This window comes from Camelina sativa, chromosome 8 (assembly GCF_030686135.1).
Source record: "Camelina sativa cultivar CO46 ecotype springtype chromosome 8, ASM3068613v1".
NCBI lineage: Eukaryota > Viridiplantae > Streptophyta > Magnoliopsida > Brassicales > Brassicaceae > Camelina > Camelina sativa.
In genome coordinates this window covers 4,381,292-4,401,844 of record NC_141887.1, presented here as the reverse complement: position 1 = coordinate 4,401,844, position 20,553 = coordinate 4,381,292, and the positions used below count along the sequence as shown (strand labels likewise).

General features: G+C 35.8%; 3 protein-coding genes and 1 long non-coding RNA gene across 11 annotated transcripts; 2 read left to right on the top strand and 2 right to left on the bottom strand.

Annotated features, from left to right (window-relative positions):
* The first annotated feature begins 142 nt into the window (after window positions 1-142).
* On the top strand, window positions 143-6,540 carry LOC104706176 (ISWI chromatin-remodeling complex ATPase CHR17). 6 transcript variants are annotated; one of them, XR_015563314.1, is made up of 26 exons: window positions 143-559; window positions 944-1,075; window positions 1,156-1,262; window positions 1,380-1,492; window positions 1,637-1,734; window positions 1,831-2,010; window positions 2,094-2,315; window positions 2,523-2,657; window positions 2,735-3,017; window positions 3,102-3,175; window positions 3,292-3,512; window positions 3,593-3,680; window positions 3,753-3,846; window positions 3,925-4,113; window positions 4,218-4,252; window positions 4,361-4,437; window positions 4,533-4,622; window positions 4,714-4,783; window positions 4,873-4,927; window positions 5,070-5,128; window positions 5,213-5,378; window positions 5,510-5,688; window positions 5,784-5,999; window positions 6,118-6,222; window positions 6,323-6,446; window positions 6,492-6,540. XR_015563314.1 is itself a non-coding variant. In XM_087460676.1 (25 exons), exons 1-25 carry the CDS (start codon window positions 347-349, stop codon window positions 6,338-6,340), a joined length of 3,219 nt encoding a protein of 1,072 aa, XP_087316802.1. In that variant the 5' UTR covers window positions 143-346; the 3' UTR covers window positions 6,341-6,514. The 6 variants fall into 6 exon arrangements, 2 of the variants coding, with proteins under 2 accessions (XP_087316802.1, XP_087316803.1); XR_015563315.1 differs by having other exon boundaries at window positions 147-559; window positions 5,073-5,128; XR_015563316.1 differs by having other exon boundaries at window positions 5,070-5,153; window positions 5,349-5,378; window positions 6,323-6,514.
* Window positions 6,541-6,795: 255 nt separating this feature from the next.
* On the bottom strand, window positions 6,796-9,892 carry LOC104706173 (serine/threonine-protein kinase PBL27). The gene is made up of 5 exons (XM_010422335.3): window positions 9,394-9,892; window positions 8,670-8,869; window positions 8,382-8,571; window positions 7,759-8,150; window positions 6,796-7,633 (listed from the first exon to the last, which is right to left on the bottom strand). The coding sequence occupies exons 1-5, from the start codon at window positions 9,512-9,514 to the stop codon at window positions 6,995-6,997; spliced, it is 1,542 nt and encodes a 513-aa protein (XP_010420637.1). The 5' UTR covers window positions 9,515-9,892; the 3' UTR covers window positions 6,796-6,994.
* A 945-nt stretch (window positions 9,893-10,837) lies between these two features.
* Window positions 10,838-12,795, bottom strand: LOC104706172 (uncharacterized). Of its 3 annotated transcripts, XR_015563362.1 has the most exons (7): window positions 12,394-12,657; window positions 12,047-12,142; window positions 11,878-11,972; window positions 11,702-11,761; window positions 11,407-11,465; window positions 11,199-11,275; window positions 10,838-11,079 (listed from the first exon to the last, which is right to left on the bottom strand). It is a non-coding gene; the product is annotated as an uncharacterized LOC104706172 (long non-coding RNA). The 3 variants fall into 3 exon arrangements; XR_015563360.1 differs by lacking the exon at window positions 12,047-12,142 and having other exon boundaries at window positions 11,878-12,002; window positions 12,394-12,745; XR_015563361.1 differs by lacking the exons at window positions 11,407-11,465; window positions 12,047-12,142 and having other exon boundaries at window positions 11,878-12,002; window positions 12,394-12,795.
* Window positions 12,796-17,273: 4,478 nt separating this feature from the next.
* On the top strand, window positions 17,274-19,067 carry LOC104709216 (uncharacterized). The gene has a single exon (XM_087460978.1). The coding sequence runs from the start codon at window positions 17,274-17,276 to the stop codon at window positions 19,065-19,067; it is 1,794 nt and encodes a 597-aa protein (XP_087317104.1).
* The last annotated feature ends 1,486 nt before the right edge of the window (window positions 19,068-20,553 follow it).

The window sequence follows — 20,553 nt, the reverse complement described above, 5'->3', positions numbered from 1 at the left end:
ACATTTTTTGACTTTTCTAAGCCCATGGGCCGTTAAAAGCCTGTTAGTGTAAACCAAAAGTCCAAAGGCGGGAGTTTACGAAGCGCTGTTTCTCAAGTGGCGGGAGAGTCACTATTAAAGTCAAGACCGCGTGGCATATCTTAGCCGTAGATTTGATCACTTAAAATCAACGCAACGGGTTAAAATCGAAAGCTCCCGTCGTTTCAAACGTCGGCTCTGTTGATTCTATTAATTTCACTTTTATTTATATATATATATTTTTTTAACTAAGCGAAGCATAATTAAATTGAGGAACCCTCGATTTCGAATCTCAGAGACCAAAATCAGGATTCGTAGAGAGGCGACAATGGCGAGGGCTTCGAAGCGTGAGGTTTCTTCAGACGAGGCTTACTCTTCAGAGGAGGAAGAGCAAGTTAACAATCAGCCCAATGTGGAAGATGACGATGAGGAGCTTGAGGCCGTCGCTCGCTCTGCGGGTTCTGACGAGGAAGAGGTTGCTCCTGGAGAAGAACCAGCCTCTGACGACGAAGTTGTCCCTGCTGAAGATGACGGCGAAGAGGTAGGTCTTCGTTTCTCTTTCCCCCTATCTTGGATTTTCACATTCGCATATCGGGGATTTCTTCTGTATTTGGAATGTAATCTGACTACGATTAGGGTTTCACTTTGTGTTTCCTCTGAGCGTGTAATGGATGGTTTTTTTTTTTTTTTGGAGTCTTGTATTCGATTTTTTAGCTTACTGGGTGTCTATTAAGTTCGAGTTTATGGTGTTTACATTGCCCTGTGTTTGTTTCGTCGCTGGATATCTAGTATTAGTTCGAGTCACAGGGTTTTGATTCTCTTTGACTGTTACAATGCTGCGTGGTTGCTCATTAGGATAGTACATTTATGTGACTCGTGCGTGTATATTTGTTCACTCTTTTTATAATGTGATGATTATATGTAGGACGAAGAAGATGGGGAAAAAGCTGAAATCAGCAAACGGGAGAAGGCCAGACTTAAAAAAATGCAGAAGATGAAGAAGCAAAAAATTCAGCAGATTTTAGATGCCCAAAATGCTTCCATTGATGCAGATATGGTAAGTTAGTAAATAATTGAGCTTGTTTGTTTGTTTGTTTGTAGAGGTATTGAAATAACTCGATCTTTCCATGTATTTAGAACAATAAAGGCAAGGGGAGATTGAAGTACCTTCTGCAGCAAACTGAGTTATTTGCACATTTTGCTAAAAGTGACCCATCTCCGTCCCAGAAGAAGGGGAAAGGAAGGTGTGTTGAGTGCCAACTGATCTGAATCTAATTTGTGGATTTTCATTTCAAGTTTCATGAAATATTATGAGCATATAGTCCCAATGCTTAATATATTGGGTTCCACGTTATTTTCAGGGGTCGTCATTCTTCCAAACTAACTGAAGAAGAGGAAGATGAAGAGTGTTTAAAAGAAGAAGAAGGTGGTATAGGTGGATCTGGAGGCACACGGTTGCTCACACAGCCCGCTTGTAAGTATCTTTATTCTGCTCCCTTTATCTAGAAATGGCGTATGTATTCCTCAGTTGTGACCTCACAATTTTTAGGTAGTACTGCTTAGTGCTTAGATTCTCTAGAATTTTGGAGATCTGATCTTGATACTCTTCATATTGCAGGTATTCAGGGGAAGATGAGAGATTACCAGCTAGCTGGTTTAAACTGGCTCATTCGGTTGTACGAGAATGGCATAAACGGGATTCTTGCAGATGAAATGGTAAACCACTACTTATCCAAGCATAATTATAAGGTCTTTCAGCTCTCTATATAATCTCATGCTTATCTTTATCATTCATTTTTTTCCATGGTCTAGGGTCTGGGGAAGACGCTTCAAACAATTTCTTTGTTAGCTTACCTGCATGAGTACAGGGGAATTAGTGGCCCTCATATGGTGGTTGCTCCAAAATCAACCCTTGGTAACTGGATGAATGAAATTCGCCGATTTTGTCCTGTCCTGCGTGCTGTGAAATTCCTCGGTAATCCTGAGGAAAGGGTAAGTCATAATAGCTGGATCATTTGTATGGTTGCACCTATATGTACCTAGCAGAATTTTGAGACCTATGTTAAATAATGCAGAGACATGTTCGCGACGAATTGCTAGTTGCGGGAAAATTTGATATTTGTGTGACAAGCTTTGAGATGGCTATCAAAGAGAAGACAACATTGCGCCGTTTCAGCTGGCGTTATATAATCATTGATGAAGCACATCGAATCAAGAATGAGAATTCACTTCTTTCAAAAACCATGAGACTTTTTAGCACTAATTATCGGCTTCTTATCACGGGAACCCCCCTTCAGGTATTTGTCCAATCTTTTGATCTATAATTGTATTGATCTTTAAATTTTCTGTCGATTGTTTCTGACTATGTTTGTTGAAACTACTTTTCTTGCATTAGTCTGTTTGAACATCGTGTTTTTCGTAGATACTTATTATTTTCTGTACTTGATTTGCTTGAGATGGTCCTGTTACCGTTTAATATTATCTCATTTATTTTTCTAATACAGAATAATCTCCATGAATTGTGGGCCCTTCTCAATTTTCTTCTCCCTGAGGTATTTAGTTCAGCAGAAACTTTTGATGAATGGTTTCAAATATCTGGTGAAAACGACCAGCAAGAAGTTGTTCAACAACTTCACAAGGTATGTACTCTCATTTAATAAGGTTACCCTTTAAGTTCTTAATTTCTTATGCTAATCATTTATCTCATCTTTTCTAGGTTCTCCGACCATTTCTTCTTCGAAGGTTAAAATCAGATGTAGAGAAAGGCCTTCCTCCAAAAAAGGAGACAATTCTTAAAGTTGGCATGTCTCAAATGCAAAAACAGTACTACAAGGCTTTACTGCAGAAGGATCTTGAAGTGGTTAATGGTGGTGGAGAACGTAAACGTCTGTTGAACATAGCAATGCAATTGCGCAAATGCTGCAACCACCCTTATCTCTTCCAAGGTGCAGAGCCTGGGCCCCCCTATACCACAGGAGATCACCTTGTAACAAATGCAGGTAATTTTTACATTCCAAGTAGATCCTTCAGATATAAATGACCAATTGTCTTAGTTATTTTCTTTTACATTTTCTTGTTCCTAGGTAAGATGGTTCTCTTAGATAAATTGCTGCCTAAGTTGAAGGATCGTGATTCAAGGGTTCTGATATTTTCTCAGGTAAACATTAACGCAAACAAACAATGATATTCCTATATTTTCCTTTTTTTTTTCTTAGTGCTGTTCGTCTTATTTCCTTGTGCTTATTATTCTAACAATATGCTCATCTATATCAGATGACAAGACTATTGGATATTCTTGAGGATTATCTAATGTATCGTGGTTACCAGTACTGCCGTATTGATGGAAATACTGGTGGTGATGATCGAGATGCTTCCATAGAAGCCTACAACAAGCCAGGAAGTGAGAAATTTGTTTTCTTGTTATCCACTAGAGCTGGAGGGCTTGGTATCAATCTTGCTACTGCAGATGTTGTGATTCTTTATGATAGTGACTGGTAAGTCTCTTTTTGTGTCCGTTGTAATTTATGAGTTTTTTCTTTATGCGTAATGAGATGGTTTTGCTTGATTCTGGCAGGAACCCTCAAGTTGACTTGCAAGCTCAAGATCGTGCACATAGGATTGGTCAAAAAAAAGAAGTTCAAGTATTCCGGTTCTGCACCGAGGTTACACTTGACCCATTTGGATGAAGTATAATACATTGAGAACGTGAACTAATTATGCATTGTTTTATACAGAATGCAATTGAGGCTAAAGTCATCGAGAGAGCTTACAAGAAGTTGGCACTTGATGCTCTGGTTATTCAGCAAGGGCGATTGGCAGAACAGAAAAGTAAGTGCTTTTGTACCGAGGTTATAGAAATGCATTGTTTTATCACTTATTTATTTATTTATTTTTGTTACTTTTCAGCTGTTAATAAGGATGAATTACTTCAAATGGTGAGATATGGTGCTGAAATGGTGTTTAGTTCTAAAGATAGCACTATTACGGATGAGGATATTGATAGAATCATTGCCAAAGGAGAAGAGGCAACAGCTGAACTTGATGCTAAGATGAAGAAGTTCACTGAAGATGCAATACAGTTTAAAATGGATGACAGTAAGCGCGGCGTTTATCCCTTTTTCATGTTTTGATGGTAACTCTGTTGCATGAGTAATGCTACAATGGGATGTCCGAATAATCTATTTTTTGGTATGTTGCAGGCGCTGACTTTTATGATTTTGACGATGACAATAAGGTACTCTTAGTTAACTGAATGGTTTAAGGGTTTAACGCATACTGTGGTAATTCTCTTCACCTTTTCCAATATTTTTTTGCTGAATTCTTTTCTGATTTTGTTTGGTAGGATGAGAACAAGCTGGATTTTAAGAAGATTGTGAGTGAGAATTGGAATGATCCACCAAAAAGAGAGAGAAAGCGCAAGTAAATGTTCCTTCTACTTTTCTCATTATGTGGTCTATTGTCTTCCCAAACAAAATCTAACTTCAACAATTTACTTTTATTTACCCACCCTTCAGCTACTCTGAAACTGAATACTTCAAGCAAACACTGAGACAAGGTGCTCCAGCTAAACCTAAAGAGCCTAGAATCCCACGCATGCCCCAATTGTAAGTACATCAATTATATATGCTAGCAGTTAGCCCTTCTGTCTTGATGGTATTTTTATCCTTACAATCTAATTTCTTTTCCATCCTGCAGGCATGATTTCCAGTTCTTTAACATTCAGCGATTGACCGAGCTGTATGAAAAGGAAGTGCGTTACCTTATGGTGGGAATAAATTTATCAACTTATTATGTAATGTGTGCAATGTTTATCTCTGATTAGTTCTAAAGCAACTTGTCTCCCTTTGGTTTCAGCAAACACATCAGAAAACTCAGACGAAAGACACAATTGAAGTTGATGAACCTGAAGGTTTTTCTCAGTCTGTGCCCTCCTTTCTTCCATTATTTTACTGAACCTATTACTTAATAACAAATATTTTCTTAGAAGTTGGAGATCTCCTTTCTTCCATTATTTTACTGAACCTATTACTTAATAACAAATATTTTCTTAGAAGTTGGAGATCCCTTAACTGCTGAAGAAGTGGAAGAAAAGGAACTATTGCTGGAAGAGGTAAGCGAAAATATTTGACCTTACTGTGGGTTGACATTTGTTTTGATGGGTTTTTTGTAACTGAATCGAGTTATAATATTTTAGGGTTTCTCAACATGGAGCAGAAGAGACTTCAATACCTTCATTAGGGCATGTGAGAAGTATGGCCGGAACGACATAAAAAGCATTGCCTCTGAGATGGAAGGGAAAACAGAGGAAGAGGTTGAACGATATGCTCAAGTTTTCCAAGAACGATATAAAGAGCTGAATGGTAAGTAACTCTATATTTTTAAATAAGTTTATGAATGTTTGCAGTACATCAAGGTTGGATGGATATTTTACCACACAACAATATAATGCCAATTGATCTTTGCATCTTGTTGTATGTTGTTACATTTGTAGATTATGATAGAATCATCAAGAATATTGAGAGGGGAGAAGCAAGAAACTCCAGGAAAGATGAAATCATGAAAGCTATTGGGAAGAAATTGGATCGCTACAGAAACCCGTGGCTGGAACTGAAGATTCAGTATGGTCAGAACAAAGGGAAACTGTACAATGAAGAGTGCGACCGTTTCATGGTCAGACATTTCTTTATCAAACTTTTGGGTTGGGATTTAACTGATATTGATTCATTCTAAATATGGTCTTGACCTGAGAAACCTGTGATTACCAGATATGCATGGTCCATATACTTGGGTATGGAAACTGGGATGAGCTGAAGGCGGCGTTTCGGACATCCCCTGTGTTCAGGTTTGACTGGTTTGTAAAATCCCGCACAAGTCAGGAACTTGCTAGGAGATGTGACACACTGATCCGGTTGATTGAGAAAGAGAACCAAGAATATGATGAGAGGGAGAGGCAAGCCCGCAAAGAAAAGAAGCTTGCAAAGGTAAGGCTGGAAGGAACATCTGAAGTTCACATTTTTCAGTTACAGACTTTAGTGCTCAGTTAGTGGAGAGAAAAATGTGGAATTGTTTTCTCATGATCTGTTCTATAAATTGTTTCAGAGTGCAACGCCATCAAAGCGAGCTTCGGGTAGGCAAGCAAAAGAGATCCCCTCATCCCTTCTAAAGAAACGAAAGCAGCTGTCAATGGATGATTATGTTACCTCGGTATGCAGAATTAATTTCCCAACACACATATTTCCCATCTTGCTGCTTATGTGTACCAAACCAGACCACTTCTAACTCTAAAACCTTCATGTCTCTGCAGGGAAAGCGTAGGAGATAAGAAGACGTGGGTTAAATGTATGATTACTTCTAGATATGATCCCAAAACGGAGAGTTAGTTAGAAAAAGCTTTTCTAGTGACATAGCCGTTCAAATATTATGTACTTGTATTTTTACTTTTATTTTTGTTGAAATACATAACATATTCCTAGTCTCAAACACAACTTCCCGAAAACGGCTGATAGATTTTTTTTTTTTTAATCTCCTTTTCTCTTTCTGATAGACACAGAATCCATACATGTAAGAGACGCTACAAACAGTACAGAAAAAATTACAAAAATCGACTCAAATTCTCCCTCCCATATTATACAACCCATTAAGAAAAGAAAAAGAAAAAAGAAACCCCCCCCCCCCCCCCCCAAAAAAATCACATGAAAAAAGAAGCTTTTCTTCTTCGCCTCCTAATTGCCCAATCTCTCTCTATTCATCAGTCTTCTCAAACTCTTCCTTGATATATGTTCTTGAGCTTCAACCACTATATTGAAGGAAGAGTCTCTCTCGACTCAGACATCAAATATCCGACAACTGACCGACCTGACCCGACAAATGTTCATAATGACCCCAAAGCCTCTCTCTCTCTCTCTCCATTTGCCTCTTGGAACAAAGACAAAAGCTCTCTCCTTTTCATACACAGTTTTTTCCCCCTTTTCCCGTTTTAGTCATTCGTACTATCAAAGCTGCCTGGACCATTGGTAGCTCTCTTCCTCTCCCTCCAATTCTCTCCCCACACCTTTGCTTCCGCTACAGCTCTCTCTCTATCTAAATCTCGGTTCCTCGGAGTCCCTCTCGATGTCCTCCCAACGCTCGCTGGGCTCCCTCTCTGTGACTCTGGCCCTTCCAAATCGCTTAACCCCCATTTTCTCCCTGACCCGCCTCCTGTCTCGCTCCCTCCCTCTGATCCTGCATTGACTTCCCTCACCATGTCTCTTCTTCTGTAATCAGGAGAGTTCTTGTGAGTCGATGGAGACCCTAACCGACTCCGAGTCTCTGCAGGGCTATCCAAGCTACTCCCATCTCCCAAGCTCCTCCGATCATCCCTCGTCCTGATAAATGGCGGCCCGCCACTGCTTCTACTGTTTTGACCGCTTGGCGCGTTTGGGTCAAACGTTTGGGAAGCTAAGTAAGTTAGAGCCGTCACCACGTCGCCGATTAGTGGTCTAGTCGCTGCTTGTTCCTGTAAACACATTGCTGCAACTGCAAGTGCTTGATATAGACCACGCATTGGATACCGCCCTTGCAGCGATGGATCTGCCATCTTTGGGAACTTTCTACGATCTTTGAACAACGGCCTAGCCTGTGTGACCAAGCAAACGCCAACAAAGAGTACCCCAAACAGTTCAAGTCAGCAAAGACGTTTCAGATCCCAAACGTTGACTATCACATGAGAGTGTAAAAAAAAAGTAAAGATTTTTAACATACCCATGCAACAAGGTTGTGCTCTCCGGGTGCTCGAGCATTATCAATGGCTTTTCGACCAGTGATGAGCTCGAGAAACACAACCCCAAAGCTATAAACATCCGATTTCAATGTGAGTTGTCCAGTCATGGCATATTCCGGTGCACAATAACCATATGTACCCATCACACGAGTTGACACGTGTGTCTTATCTCCCACGGGACCTAACTTAGCTAACCCGAAATCAGATAACTTTGGGTGATAGCCATCACCGAGAAGAATGTTGGATGATTTCAAATCTCTGTAGATGACAGGTGGGTTCGCCTTATCATGCAAATACTCTAGTCCCTTTGCTGCTCCTGCCGCTATTGTCATTCTAGTGTTCCAGTCTAGAGGCTCTTTATCCAGAGGAAGATCTGAAAAACCAACGTTGTCATAATTACAAGGACTGTGTAAAACTATTAAAAGCTAAATTTTTCCATTTGTTTAACCATCAATGGCCTCCGAAGAACAGATTAAGAAAAGCTATAGACTATCCCAACATATCAAATACAATAACAAAGCATCCTATTATAATTTACAATACGGTAGACCATGTCATGGTTTCTGTGTATGGTAGTTTCAATAAAAATGCTAATGTTTCTTACCGTGTAGATGATCCTCCAATGATCCTAGTGGCATATACTCATAGACAAGAAGACGCTGGTCACCATCAGCGCAATAACCAATCAAATTGACAAGATTGGGATGATGCAGAAGGCTTAGCATAAGAACCTCTACAAGAAACTCTCTGTTTCCTTGTAGACCGTTTCGATCAAGCTGTTTAACAGCTACTATCTGAAAAAAAAAACATAGAATCCAATTAGTAGACGAGTTTATCATCATGAAAATTTTAACATAGGATATGATTCTGTTAGTTGATTCACGAACTTCACCTGTCCTGTGGTCTCTAGACGACCCTTGTAAACACGTCCGAAACCTCCTTCTCCAAGAAGACATTCCGGTCGGAAGTTTTTAGTTGCGGCAGCTAACTCTCGAAAAGTAAACGTTTGTGCAGCGATATGAGCGGTTGGCCCTTCTTTTGGAGCAGTTAACTCCTTCTTTTGATCAAGACCTCGTCGAGACTTTGATTTATCTACAAAGTAAATGAATTGTTAGTACCTTCCACATTCAAATTCAGTGGTACAGGAAAACAGATTCACCGGTCTTCATTTCTACAATTGCTAAACTAGTGATATCAACAACAAGTAGAGACATCCTCCTTATCAATAATAACTCTTCATTTTCTGAAACCGTGGAGCTACCATAATTATGATTCACTGTTAAGTTGGATAGAATTGAGTAATCTAGTTTGGCATCTCCTAATTGCATTCCATATACAGAGAACTCAACATAAGCTGGACACAAAACAAGAATTTGGAGCTAAATTGTATCATAAAAGCAGAATCAAACATCCCAAAACGCATCAGATCTCAGGAATTTAAAAGTCTAGGAACTCCATAGCCAGCTAAGCACAGCTGAATTAGATCAGAAAGTATCAACATTTATATCCAAATCATTAGTAAAAGGTACAAACTTTATGAGAACCCAGAAACTCAAATCGATCTAAGACACGAAAACTCAAACAGATCCCAAAAGAAGAAAAAAAAAAAAGGTCACCTAAGCTGACATGGTGAGACTGAGTAACTGAGCCGTCTTTAGCTGAAACTTCCTTCTTAACCGAATCTTTGGAAGCAGCGTCTTTAGCCGAAGATCCAAAGCAAGGCAAACACCCACTCATCTCCGAAAGCTAAAGTCTTTCGGAGAAATTGAAGAATTCAAAAAAAAAAAAAAAAAAAAAAAAACACACACACACAAGAAACCCCTACCGACAAAACCAATCAACCGGAGAATCCCAACATAAGCTCAACACATCTCGATATATATATATATATTTTTTTATTACAGTAACCAGAAACAAGAAACTAGAGAACTAAAGACACAAAAAGCCTCAGACTTTTTTCAATGCATCTCTCTATCTCTCTCACTAAAGATCTTTGGAGAGAGATCGAGACCAGCGGGCAGATCAACAAATCGAGGAAACTCTTTTCTTTTTTTTTGGTTGATGTGGGTGCTACGCGAGAGAGAAGAGAAGAAGGGAAGGTAAAGAAATAAAATTAAAAAAAAAAAAAAGATATGAAATTTTTATTAAAATAAATGTCAAAGCAAAAATCTTCTTTTAAAAAAAAAACAGAAAAAAAAAAGGCAAAGATAAAAATTAAGGGAATCATTATCCGTTTAAATGTGAGATTAATGCAACGTAATCTCTTTTGCCTATCATGTTTTTTTACACACATGTACAACAAGTTTAGCTCAACTAGGTTGCAGTTATCCGTAACAATTACGAAATGTTGTGTTACGGAAATAGTAAAATACATAATAACTCGATGCTTTGGATAAAACATTTTTTACAACCAAAAAAATAGAGATATCACATGCAGCTTGACTTTTTTAATCACCACAAAATAGTGGATAATTGGTCAAACGCATTAGACATCTTTTTTTTTTTTTTTTAATTCTCTTTGTAGAATGAATGTATGACAAGTCTATTAGTTGATCGTGGTACTTAAATAAGTTCATAAATATAATCTATTAAAAAAAAAAATAAGAAAGATATAAATGATTATGAGTAGAAAAGGAAACAACTTAATAAACTGTTATAAGAATATTAATATGTACTATATCTTTTTCACAAAACAAAAAGAATAACAAAAACGAGAGCTAAAGTAATAAATTTATTGGAAACTATACTTTTTTAGCAAATTGTAATTTACATTTTAGTATATAATAAGTATATTATACCTATATACATATTAGTTAGAGATTAGTATGTTCAGCGTATATATATATGTATAGGTTAGTAATATATACTTGTTTCCACTATCTAAGAGGGGGTATTGAACTTAGATTTGGTAGGATTTTGTAGGATTTTAATATTTTAGAATTTTGAAAGATTTGATTGAGTTTTTAGGATATTTGATTAGTTTTTAAGGTTTTTATGTAAGATTTTGTTATTAAACTTAAGTGATTTTAGAATATTTTGGAACACAAAAAAAAAAAAAACTTTTTGTTCATAAAAGACAGGACTACTTTTTATAAAGTTTATGTTAATAACAGATCAAAGACTCTCTTATCCTATTGTATAAAGTGTGATCTCAGACATCTCGTTTACTCTCGACAGCTTGAACAACTGCACGCTCAATTTCCTGCCTTGTACACTTAAGTTGTAGCTCCATTTGTGTAATCCTAGCTAGTTCATCTGTAATGTCTATTGCAAATGCTTTGCTTCTGAATTTCTTCTTCGCCCTTGTCAAAATACCAATGAACAGATTCCTCAACTTTGCCATCATTCATCATCAATGCCGTAGTTGCATGCTCTTGAGATAGGTCAGAAGAAGCAACAGAGACAGAGTAAAATAACTTACTGGTGGCTCAGAAGGGAACATCATTTGAACCAAAGTGCTTTGCTCATATTCATCTACCTTATACGGGTTGTTGATGTCTGCAAATCAAATTAAAACAGTAATATTTAGAGTTTGATGTCTAAGGGAAACATTTTTCAAGCAAATGAAGCCATGGCAGTGAGAATCTATCATCAACAATAACCAGCTAAGCATAATAATATAAGCTCACAAAGAAGGCAATAGTTGAACTTTTTAACACGATCATCCTTCAAATGTTTGAGAGCAGACCTGCAAAGGATATATACAAAGCTAGACTGAATACACCGAGTTAAGCACTCTAAGTGGCTGAATGTGAATATGAAAATAAGCGAAAAATGAACCATAAGTTTCTGATAAAGCTATCTGCTTCAAAACCATAAGTAATGTAATTCTTATTCTTCTACAAAGCAAATGAACAAATCACGTCTTCTATAACTTTCATGGTAACAAGACACTAAAAGAAAAAGATACCACATATTTTTTACCTTCTCTAAGTACACCCCAAGATGTTAATTTGAAAGTTCATTCTATCAACTTGTCTATTCCTGCAGAAGAACAAAAGCAGATGAATTTAGCAACAGCTCCCATAAACATCATAAGTAAGAGTAGTAACACACAAATGTGCAGATAATTATAGGTGGAACTCAGGATGTCTAGGTACCTTTTTTCAAGTGGGATGTACGGTTCCCAAGCCATTTTCATAGTTTTCATCGGAATGATGTCCCCAACCTCCCCTTGAACCGATGCAACTCCTATCTGATCAGAAGGGGGGATAGATGATTCAATCTGTAAGAAACAAAATGAATCATCAGGTTAATCTCAACTCTTACATGCCGTAGTTGCATGCTCTTTGTGACGTCTTTTAGTATTGAACATATGGGCAAATTGCAGTATAAAAACAAACTGAGGTTAGTGTTGAGATTAACCTGCAACAAAGAGAAAAGAGTTAGTGAGAAGATGATGAAGAGAAGAAAAGAAGCACAAGGAGAAGAAGATGAGAAAACAGAGTCTATAAGAGTCCAACAAGAACAACAGAAAGGTTGCAGCAACCAAGTAATAAAATCCACATTATCTGTTATGAGAAAGGTTGCAGCAACAAGAGTATCTCAAAGTTCGAACCTTTGTAATCTTTATCCATAATAAAGCGATTGACAAGAAAATATCACTTCTAGCTTACCTCGCAGCTTTATCCATATGGGGAGAAGAAAGCATTGACAAGAAAATATCAAAAACGAATGCAGTGCCAATACTTGGGCTTAGACCAATCCACGTCTTTCACAATGGCCAATGGGTAAGAAGCCAATCCAGCAGATGAAGTCACAGCTTGAGCCCTCCAAAGTATAAGCCACGGTGAATAATCACACCATGTAGAGACACAGGTAAGCCTCTACAGATTCTTCTAACCCCATCTTTCTTGTGAATCGTCGATAAGACGAGCGTCAGAGCAAGACCCAATTTCCATTGCCGAGAAAACCTATAAAGATTCCAATTGGCGAGAGAGAAACGATAGAGGAAGTCTAGTCAGAGATGAGGATTGAGGAATACACAATAACCCATTCATCGGTGGTGGGATTGGAGCAAAGAGTCGTTTCAATTTTGATTTCAAATATATATATTTTTTTCCTAGAATCCTTTTAAATTCTACCTCAAAGGCTGTCATTTTGAGGAAAATATTTTTCAACTAGAAAACCAAAAAAAGTATCTTAGAATCATGTAAAGTAGCATTTTATAAAAATGTTCTGAAATTTTGAATAACAGTAGATTTTAAGTCAGTTTTATAAATCATTGATTGAATAACAAGAGATTGTAAGTTATTTTAAATGATTTTACATAAATCTAAGTTGAATAACAAAGGATTTTAAAAGATTTTACATAAATCTAAGTTGAATAACAAAGGATTTTAATAATACTCTAAAATCTTTTAAAATATAAGTTGAATACCCCCTCTAAGCCATAGAAATATGGTTAACATATAAATGGCAAACAAACTAGAACATATAATTCAAACCAACATAATGCATGTTACATAAAAAAAAATGCTAAACTGTAATAACTTCTTATTTTTTTTTGTTATTTTTAATAATATTTTCTGGTATATATGGTAATGAAAATATTTTAATAAATCTTATGATATTTCACATAGATACATAGTTCCAAAAGATGATAAACATGTGTATTTGGTTGTGCTTGTTTCATTTTGTTTTTATTTCATTTGTATTCGTTTCTATAAAAAATATAAATGTTGATACATGTATATATATATCCTCGCATTGATTAAATTTGTTTACAGTACACACGCCTGAATGTATCTATTGTGAGCGGACTTGTTCGATCCGCATCAATATAGTTTCGGATAAAAATAAAAGTATCAGATATTTTAATCCATATTTAATCTAATATAAATTGTTTGAAAAAAATGGTTGAGTTTAGATTTCAATCCGTAGCATGCAAATCCTTGCCAAAATTATTAGCTAATTTGTAGAACTCATTAGAATGAATGACAACTCTAGGGAAAACATAATATTCTAACTCAACTAGTGAAAACCAAACAAATCAAAATTAAACTAATTAATTACACATTGAGGCTAAAGTAAGATCGTTTGGGAGAGAAAGAAGAATCATCACGGTCAGGAAGTAGGCCCCAACCCCACACCAAGCTATTTTGCAACATTCTCAATCCCACGCCTTTTTTTTTTTTTTTCTTCAAAACGTATTTAAAATTACTATGATAAATTACTTCTTACACCACGAGTAACTAGCTTATTTTATTCAATAATATGAACTAACTTATACATTTTTTCTGTAAATAGCTAGTCCTTCTGTATTAGGAATACATGATGTTTTAGAATTTTATTTTGTATCAAAAAGGATGATTTTCTTAGTATATTTAATGCATTTTTATTTTCAAAATCAAATAAATATTTAATGATTTTTCTTTTACAATAAATCAAATAAGAAAACACACAGACTAAATACCAAATATAGTATATCATTTATTATTTTGAGTTGTCAACAATACATTATTAATTGTTTTCTTAATCCTGGTAAAAATCTTAAAACAACATGTAATAGAGGGATCATGTAATAGAGGGAGTATTATATATAATAAGAATTGACTTACTCTCGCTGCTACTACATAATGTAAAGAATAAAGTAATTAGTGTTGTGACAATTACCCTGAAATATTTAGTGGACATCTGTATCTTACCAAGTCTTTTAAATTCATTATATATAATTTATTAATATTTTTAAGAAACATGAATGTTTGGTCATAATTAAGAAGAAAACTTTATGTTATATTCTTAAAATAATCTTGTTATGCAAATAGAGACATAGAGTTAATCAAACTAATGACTCAGTCTTTTGTGGCCTGATAGATTACAGAAGCATGCAAAAATTACATTGTTCTAATTATAATTTTTTGTAAGACAACTAATTATCCAGAATAAAAATCCCCGATATCTTATAGACCACAAAAAAAAAAAAAAAAAAAAAAAAAAAAAAAAAAATCATAACAGAAATTTTGTCGTGTTTGAAATATAAGTCATTTGGTCAAATTATAACGTCTATCAACTTAAAACAATAATTATGGCCTCTAGTTTTTTTTGTTATTTCAAATTTATATAAAGAGAGTTTTCTTGAAAAGGAAAAGGTCTAAATTTAAATGCCGGCTCAAAAGAGACATCAAACAAGTTGACTCACGAGTCACAAAAAAAAAAAAAATAAAAATAAAAGCCTACATTTATTCGTCCAGCTTATTACATTATTTATTAACCCGTTCCTTTAGTCTACTTTATGGAGTATTTCAGAATATTTAAATTTATTCAAAAGAGGAGAAAATTCACAGTCTACTAAATGTAAATTAATAGTATTTATTAATGGTAGTGGTACAAATCTAACAAATCAGATTTTGAAGTAATTAGAAAACGATTGAGAGTCATTGACAAATTATTTAACTAACGAATGTGTCATTTTCGAAGACCCATTGCATCAGTGTACTGATTTATGATCATTTATTTTTTTTTAAATTCAAAAACATTGTATTTAAATATGTTCTAGATTGCCGTCATTTGAATAATACTTATACATATATATACACTGCATGCATATATTAAAAAAATGTAAATCATCTCTATTAGAGCATATAATATACAGTATATAACTCCAAATACCTGTACTGATCAAAGAAAATTAATTTTCTTTAAACCACACTGTTATATCCATGCTCCGCTGTTCCATCATGTTAATTTTCTTTGAACCAAAGAAAATTAATTTAAACCACTCTGTTCCGGACCGGGATTTAGGGGAAAATCGTATGTTTCTCAGCACACTGTTATATCCATGCTCCGCTGCAAAGGTAGAACGACACGTGACTGATTAACAGCGAAAGGAGAGAGTTTCGTAAGAGACAATGCACATGAGCGTTGTGGATAATTGCTCCGTTGTCGGAAAAAACATTATGGACTTCGTTACGTGATCAGTTGGACGGTTTCTTTTTTTGTTTCCTTTCTTTAATTAATACTAAAACTAATGACCACCGTCGATCCTCTCATCATACGACACGTGTCTTAAGTTAGTGTAGTCAATGATTGTTGACCAAACTCTTTTATTAACGTGTGCTTAAATTTTTTACAAAATTAACAACTTTTGTAACACAGATTCGGTGGTTGAACTTGTAACTTTTTTTTTTACATTATGAGGTTATTACACGTAACAAAATCAGAAACTCATTCAATCTCCATTTTAGAGTAATATTATTCAGAAAGAGTTTCTTATATATGTGATATTGAAGTTAATTTTTATATAGAGGAGTTCATCCCTAAACTAATTTAACAACTGAATATTTGAAAAATAATGTTGTATAGTATAGTAATTTGTCGTTGCCTCGCTGGAAAAATTAGAACCGTCCGTAGAATTCTCCTTGTCATATTAGAGACTTATGACGTATGCTTCACTGACGTATATAATATTTTTTTTTTTTGGTAGGAGACGTATATAATAAACTGATATAGAGTGCCCTTAAATAAGTGTTATATGATTCATAATTAATTCAGAAATCCATTATCCTTTTTTTTTTTTTTGGCTTGAAAGAGCTTTGGTCGGGCAGAAATTTTAAATTTAGAGTTTCCCACATATCACGTAATATATTTAAAGGAAACGGGACCGAATTAATTGATGCGTATAGTTACATTAGACGTAACCAGGATTAAATAGAATGGAAGGGTTCCCTTAATTGCAATGTCAAACCAAACAAACAGATATATACAGCCATACAATGCTGTCAATGCATAAGAATTATGACTAGCATAAATTTGATGTAACACATGTATCGAGTTTTACCAAATGCACTAATGTAAAATATGAAAATGCAAGGTTTGAACAAAACTTAAGAAGAACAGAGTACTTATATGGGAATAGAGTATCGAATGGATTCACAAGCAAGAGGATTCATGAAAGTGCTAGAAGCATCTAGAAGATCAAGGAGTTTCATGTTTACAATAGGAATGTAAACATGAAAAAAAAAAAAATTTCTAATCCATAAAGAAAAAGGAAATTGTCCAAATTTCTATGAGGAATAGAATAGGTAATTTGCTTATTTTATAGCCAATGTCTAGTTCTATAAATAGGGGTGCTGAAGCTTGGTGAAGCTTTGGCACAAACAGGAGAGATTATCTAGCTACTAAGTTTTAGTCTTTAAGAAAAAGAGAGCTAAGAACTTAGAGAGAGTTTGAGAGAATAGAAAATTGTTTAAAACAAACTTGTAAACAGATTTTCTATTAATCAAAAGTAGAGTTTGAAGAAATCTATATTCGTTGTTCAGATCATAAAGTTCTCACACTTTCAATTGGTATCAGAGCAACACTTGTTCGGAATACTACAGGTGAGATTCTGCGGACAAGATGGAGAGCTACGGAGATCTGATCAACAACAATAAAGTTGTCTTGGACGATGGAAACTATGGATTTTGGAAGTCGAGGATCAAATCTATAATAGGAGGTATAGATCGTCTTGCTTGGAAGACTGTTCTCGAAAAGTGGGAAGAACCGATGATCAAGGATGAATCAGGCAAGCAAACCCGAGGCTGACTGGACCGACGAAGAACAAAAGAGATCTAAGTATAATTCACGAGCCTTAAGCGCTATTCATTGCAGTGTTGGGAAGAAACAGTTCGAATTAATTCAGGGATGTGAAACTGCTAAGGAGGCATGGGATATTCTCCAGATTCAATACGAAGGTACTACAAAAGTACAAAGCTCGAGAAAAGACATGTTGGCTTCCAGATTCGAGAATCTAAGGATGGAGGAACATGAATCAATTTCAGACTTTAGTTCAAAGTTAAGTGCTCTAGCACAAGAAGCCTTAACACTTGGAAAAACTTATAAGGATCAGAAGTTAGTCAAAACGTTTTTAAGGTGTCTTCCTTCAAGATTCATGGGGTACAAGACAGCTTTATCTGTGTCTCATGACTTAGACAGTCTCAACTATGGTGAAGTAGTTGGAATGCTCCAAGCACATGAGATGGAACTTAATGGAATTAAGAAACCAAAAGGGATAGCATTGGCTGTTAGCAAAGACGTAACTAATCAAGGAGAAGAAGATATTGTGAGTCTGCTTGTGAGAAGATTTGATCGAGCGTTAAGGAGGATAGAACAAGGACAAGGTCAAAAGAAGAATAATTCGTTTAAAAGAACTGGTGAAGATAAAAAAGCCGATATGCAGTGTCATGAGTGTAAGGGATTTGGACACTTTATCCGTGAATGTCCCACGATCAGACTACGTGATGCTAAATGTACAATCTGCAAGGGTACTGGACATACACATGATGATTGTGTGGGTAATTCTAAGGGTAGGAAGGAGAAATCTATGATTAGTATTGAAGATGACTCAGATAATGATAGCAGCAGTGAAGAAGAGCTCATAAATTTAGCGGCTATGGTGGGAATCACTGAGTTTGAGAACGGAGAAGAGGTAACTGATTCAGAATCAGAGGGTGAAGAGGTTCTTGATATTGTACAAAATTATAAAGAAGTACGAGAGACACTTATCGCTCTAGGAAAAGAAAATCAAGGGTTGATAAAGGAGAAACTTCGTCTTGAAGCACTTGTGATAGCTCTACAGAATGAGTTGGTAGATGAGAAAAAGATTGCTAAAGACTCGTTGGATCTAATGAAAGAAAAGTTGGTTCTGTCTGCAAAAGCAGATAAGCTTGAAGAAGAGTTATGTACAGAAAAGAAGAAATCTTCAGAATTACAATCTGAATTAGATCAGCAGCATAGGAAGATTCATATGTTCGCAGGCACAAAGCAACTTGACAAGATTTTGAGCTATGGGAGAACTGAGAAAACTCATAGAGGATTAGGTTTTACAGAAAACAGAGAGGCTAAACAAAAGACAACCAAGTTTGTATTCGCTGGAACACATAATGTTGGGAATGAAGTATCTATAACTGCCTCCAATAAGCCTTTTAGCTGCTATTTTTGTGGAAAAATTGGGCACTATAAACGGTATTGCTACAAATTTTGGGCTAAGGTTAATAACTTGAGGCATCAAGGAAGATTTTTGTGGAATGGAGTGAGGAGACAGATTTGGATGAAGAAAGCGGATCTATATCAGTCAGGATCAACTGTGGCTTCTGGATCTGGATTTAGGTGCAACATGGCCATGATTACCGAAGAACAAGAAGATTTTGAACCTTGGTTCTTTGATAGTGGATGTTCTAGACACATGACTGGAACCAAGAGCAACCTACAGAATATTAAGAAATTGAAAGGAGGCACAATAACATTTGGAGATAAGAGTCATGGTTTCATACAAGGCAAAGGTACAACACATGATGATGATCTTCCATAACTCGTGAATGTTTATCTAGTCCAAGGATTACGCGCTAATTTGATAAGTATTAGTCAATTATGTAACGAAGGATTATCAGTTTTATTCACAAAAATGGATTGCAAAGCATTGGATGAATCAAGTAATGTCAAGTTATATGGTGTGAGATCAGGAAACAACTGCTACATGTGGGAGAAAAATGCAATTAAATGCTACAGTGCTCAGGAAGTATAGATCTCTGGCATCAACGACTTGGTCATATGAATATAAGAAACCTTACAACTCTTTTGAAAAAAGAAATTATTCGAGGAGTACCCAAGCTTAAAGGAGAAGAGAACATGGTGTGTGGACCTTGCAACCAGGAAAAACAAGTTAAAATTCAACCCAAAAAGGTTCCTGATGTTCAATCAAAGTCATTTCTGGACCTGATTCACATGGATTTGATGGGACCAATGCAGATCGAAAGCTTAGCAGGGAAGAAGTATGTGTTTGTGCTAGTTGATGATTATTCCAGATACACATGGGTTCGGTTTATCCGTGAGAAGTCAGATATTGTAGATAGTTTCAAGATTTTGGCATTGCAATTGCTTAATGAATGAGGTGGAATCAAGAAAATACGAAGTGATCATGGTGGAGAATTTCGAAATGAGGCTATGAAAGAATTTTGTGAACAACATGGAATTACACATCAATTCTCGGCACCAAGAACTCCACAACAGAATGGAGTAGTAGAAAGGAAAAATAGAACTCTTCAGGAAATGGCAAGAGCAATGATCCATGGAAATCAGGTTCCTAAGAAATTTTGGGCTGAAGCATTAAACACCGCATGTTACATTGTGAACAGAGTCTATGTACGAAGAGATACGACAAAAACACCTTATGAATTGTGGAAAGGCAAGACACCAAATCTGAGCTACTTTCATGTTTTTGGTTGCAAGTGTTATATTCTAAATGACAAGGACTATCTTGGTAAATTTGATTCTAGAAGTGATGAAGGCATGTTTCTCGGTTATGATGAAAGTAGTACAACATTTAGAATATACAACAGACGTACAAGTCTTATTATGGAATCAGTCAATGTGGTTTTTGATGATCAGTTTGTGGCTGTACGAGATGATGATGATTCAAACAGTGATGCAGAATCAGCAAGTATTAGTGAAACACACGATGATCATTCTCAATCCAACAGTTCTGCACTTGTTCCAAAACCAGAAGAAGTCCAGCAAGTACATAATAATCATTCAATCTCTGATGTTATTGGAGATTTGAATGAGAAGATGAAGACTAGAGGGGTTAAAATTGATTTTAAGAAGATGACAAGTCACTTTACGATTCTAGAAACAGTTTTCTATGAGTGTTTTGTGTCAATGATTGAACCAAAGAATCATATTGAAGCAGTTCAAGATGATTTTTTGATTATTGCTATGGAAGAAGAACTAAAACAGTTTGAGCGTAATGATGTTTGGGAGTTGGTTCGTAGACCAATTGATGTGAATATCATTGGAAC

Bases quoted from the DNA above. Each gene is read 5' to 3' on its own strand.
- LOC104706176 (XM_087460676.1), top strand. From the start codon at position 347: ATGGCGAGGGCTTCGAAGCGTGAGGTTTCTTCAGACGAGGCTTACTCT. The intron at 1,076-1,155 runs GTAAGTTAGTAA...CCATGTATTTAG, and splicing joins CTTCCATTGATGCAGATATG to AACAATAAAGGCAAGGGGAG. The intron at 6,000-6,117 runs GTAAGGCTGGAA...AAATTGTTTCAG, and splicing joins AAGAAAAGAAGCTTGCAAAG to AGTGCAACGCCATCAAAGCG.
- LOC104706173 (XM_010422335.3), bottom strand. From the start codon at position 9,514: ATGAGTGGGTGTTTGCCTTGCTTTGGATCTTCGGCTAAAGACGCTGCT. The intron at 8,572-8,669 runs GTGAAGTTCGTG...TTTTTTTTTCAG, and splicing joins GTCTAGAGACCACAGGACAG to ATAGTAGCTGTTAAACAGCT. The intron at 7,634-7,758 runs GTATGTTAAAAA...TTGGTCACACAG, and splicing joins AGCACAACCTTGTTGCATGG to GCTAGGCCGTTGTTCAAAGA.
- LOC104709216 (XM_087460978.1), top strand. From the start codon at position 17,274: ATGAATCAGGCAAGCAAACCCGAGGCTGACTGGACCGACGAAGAACAA.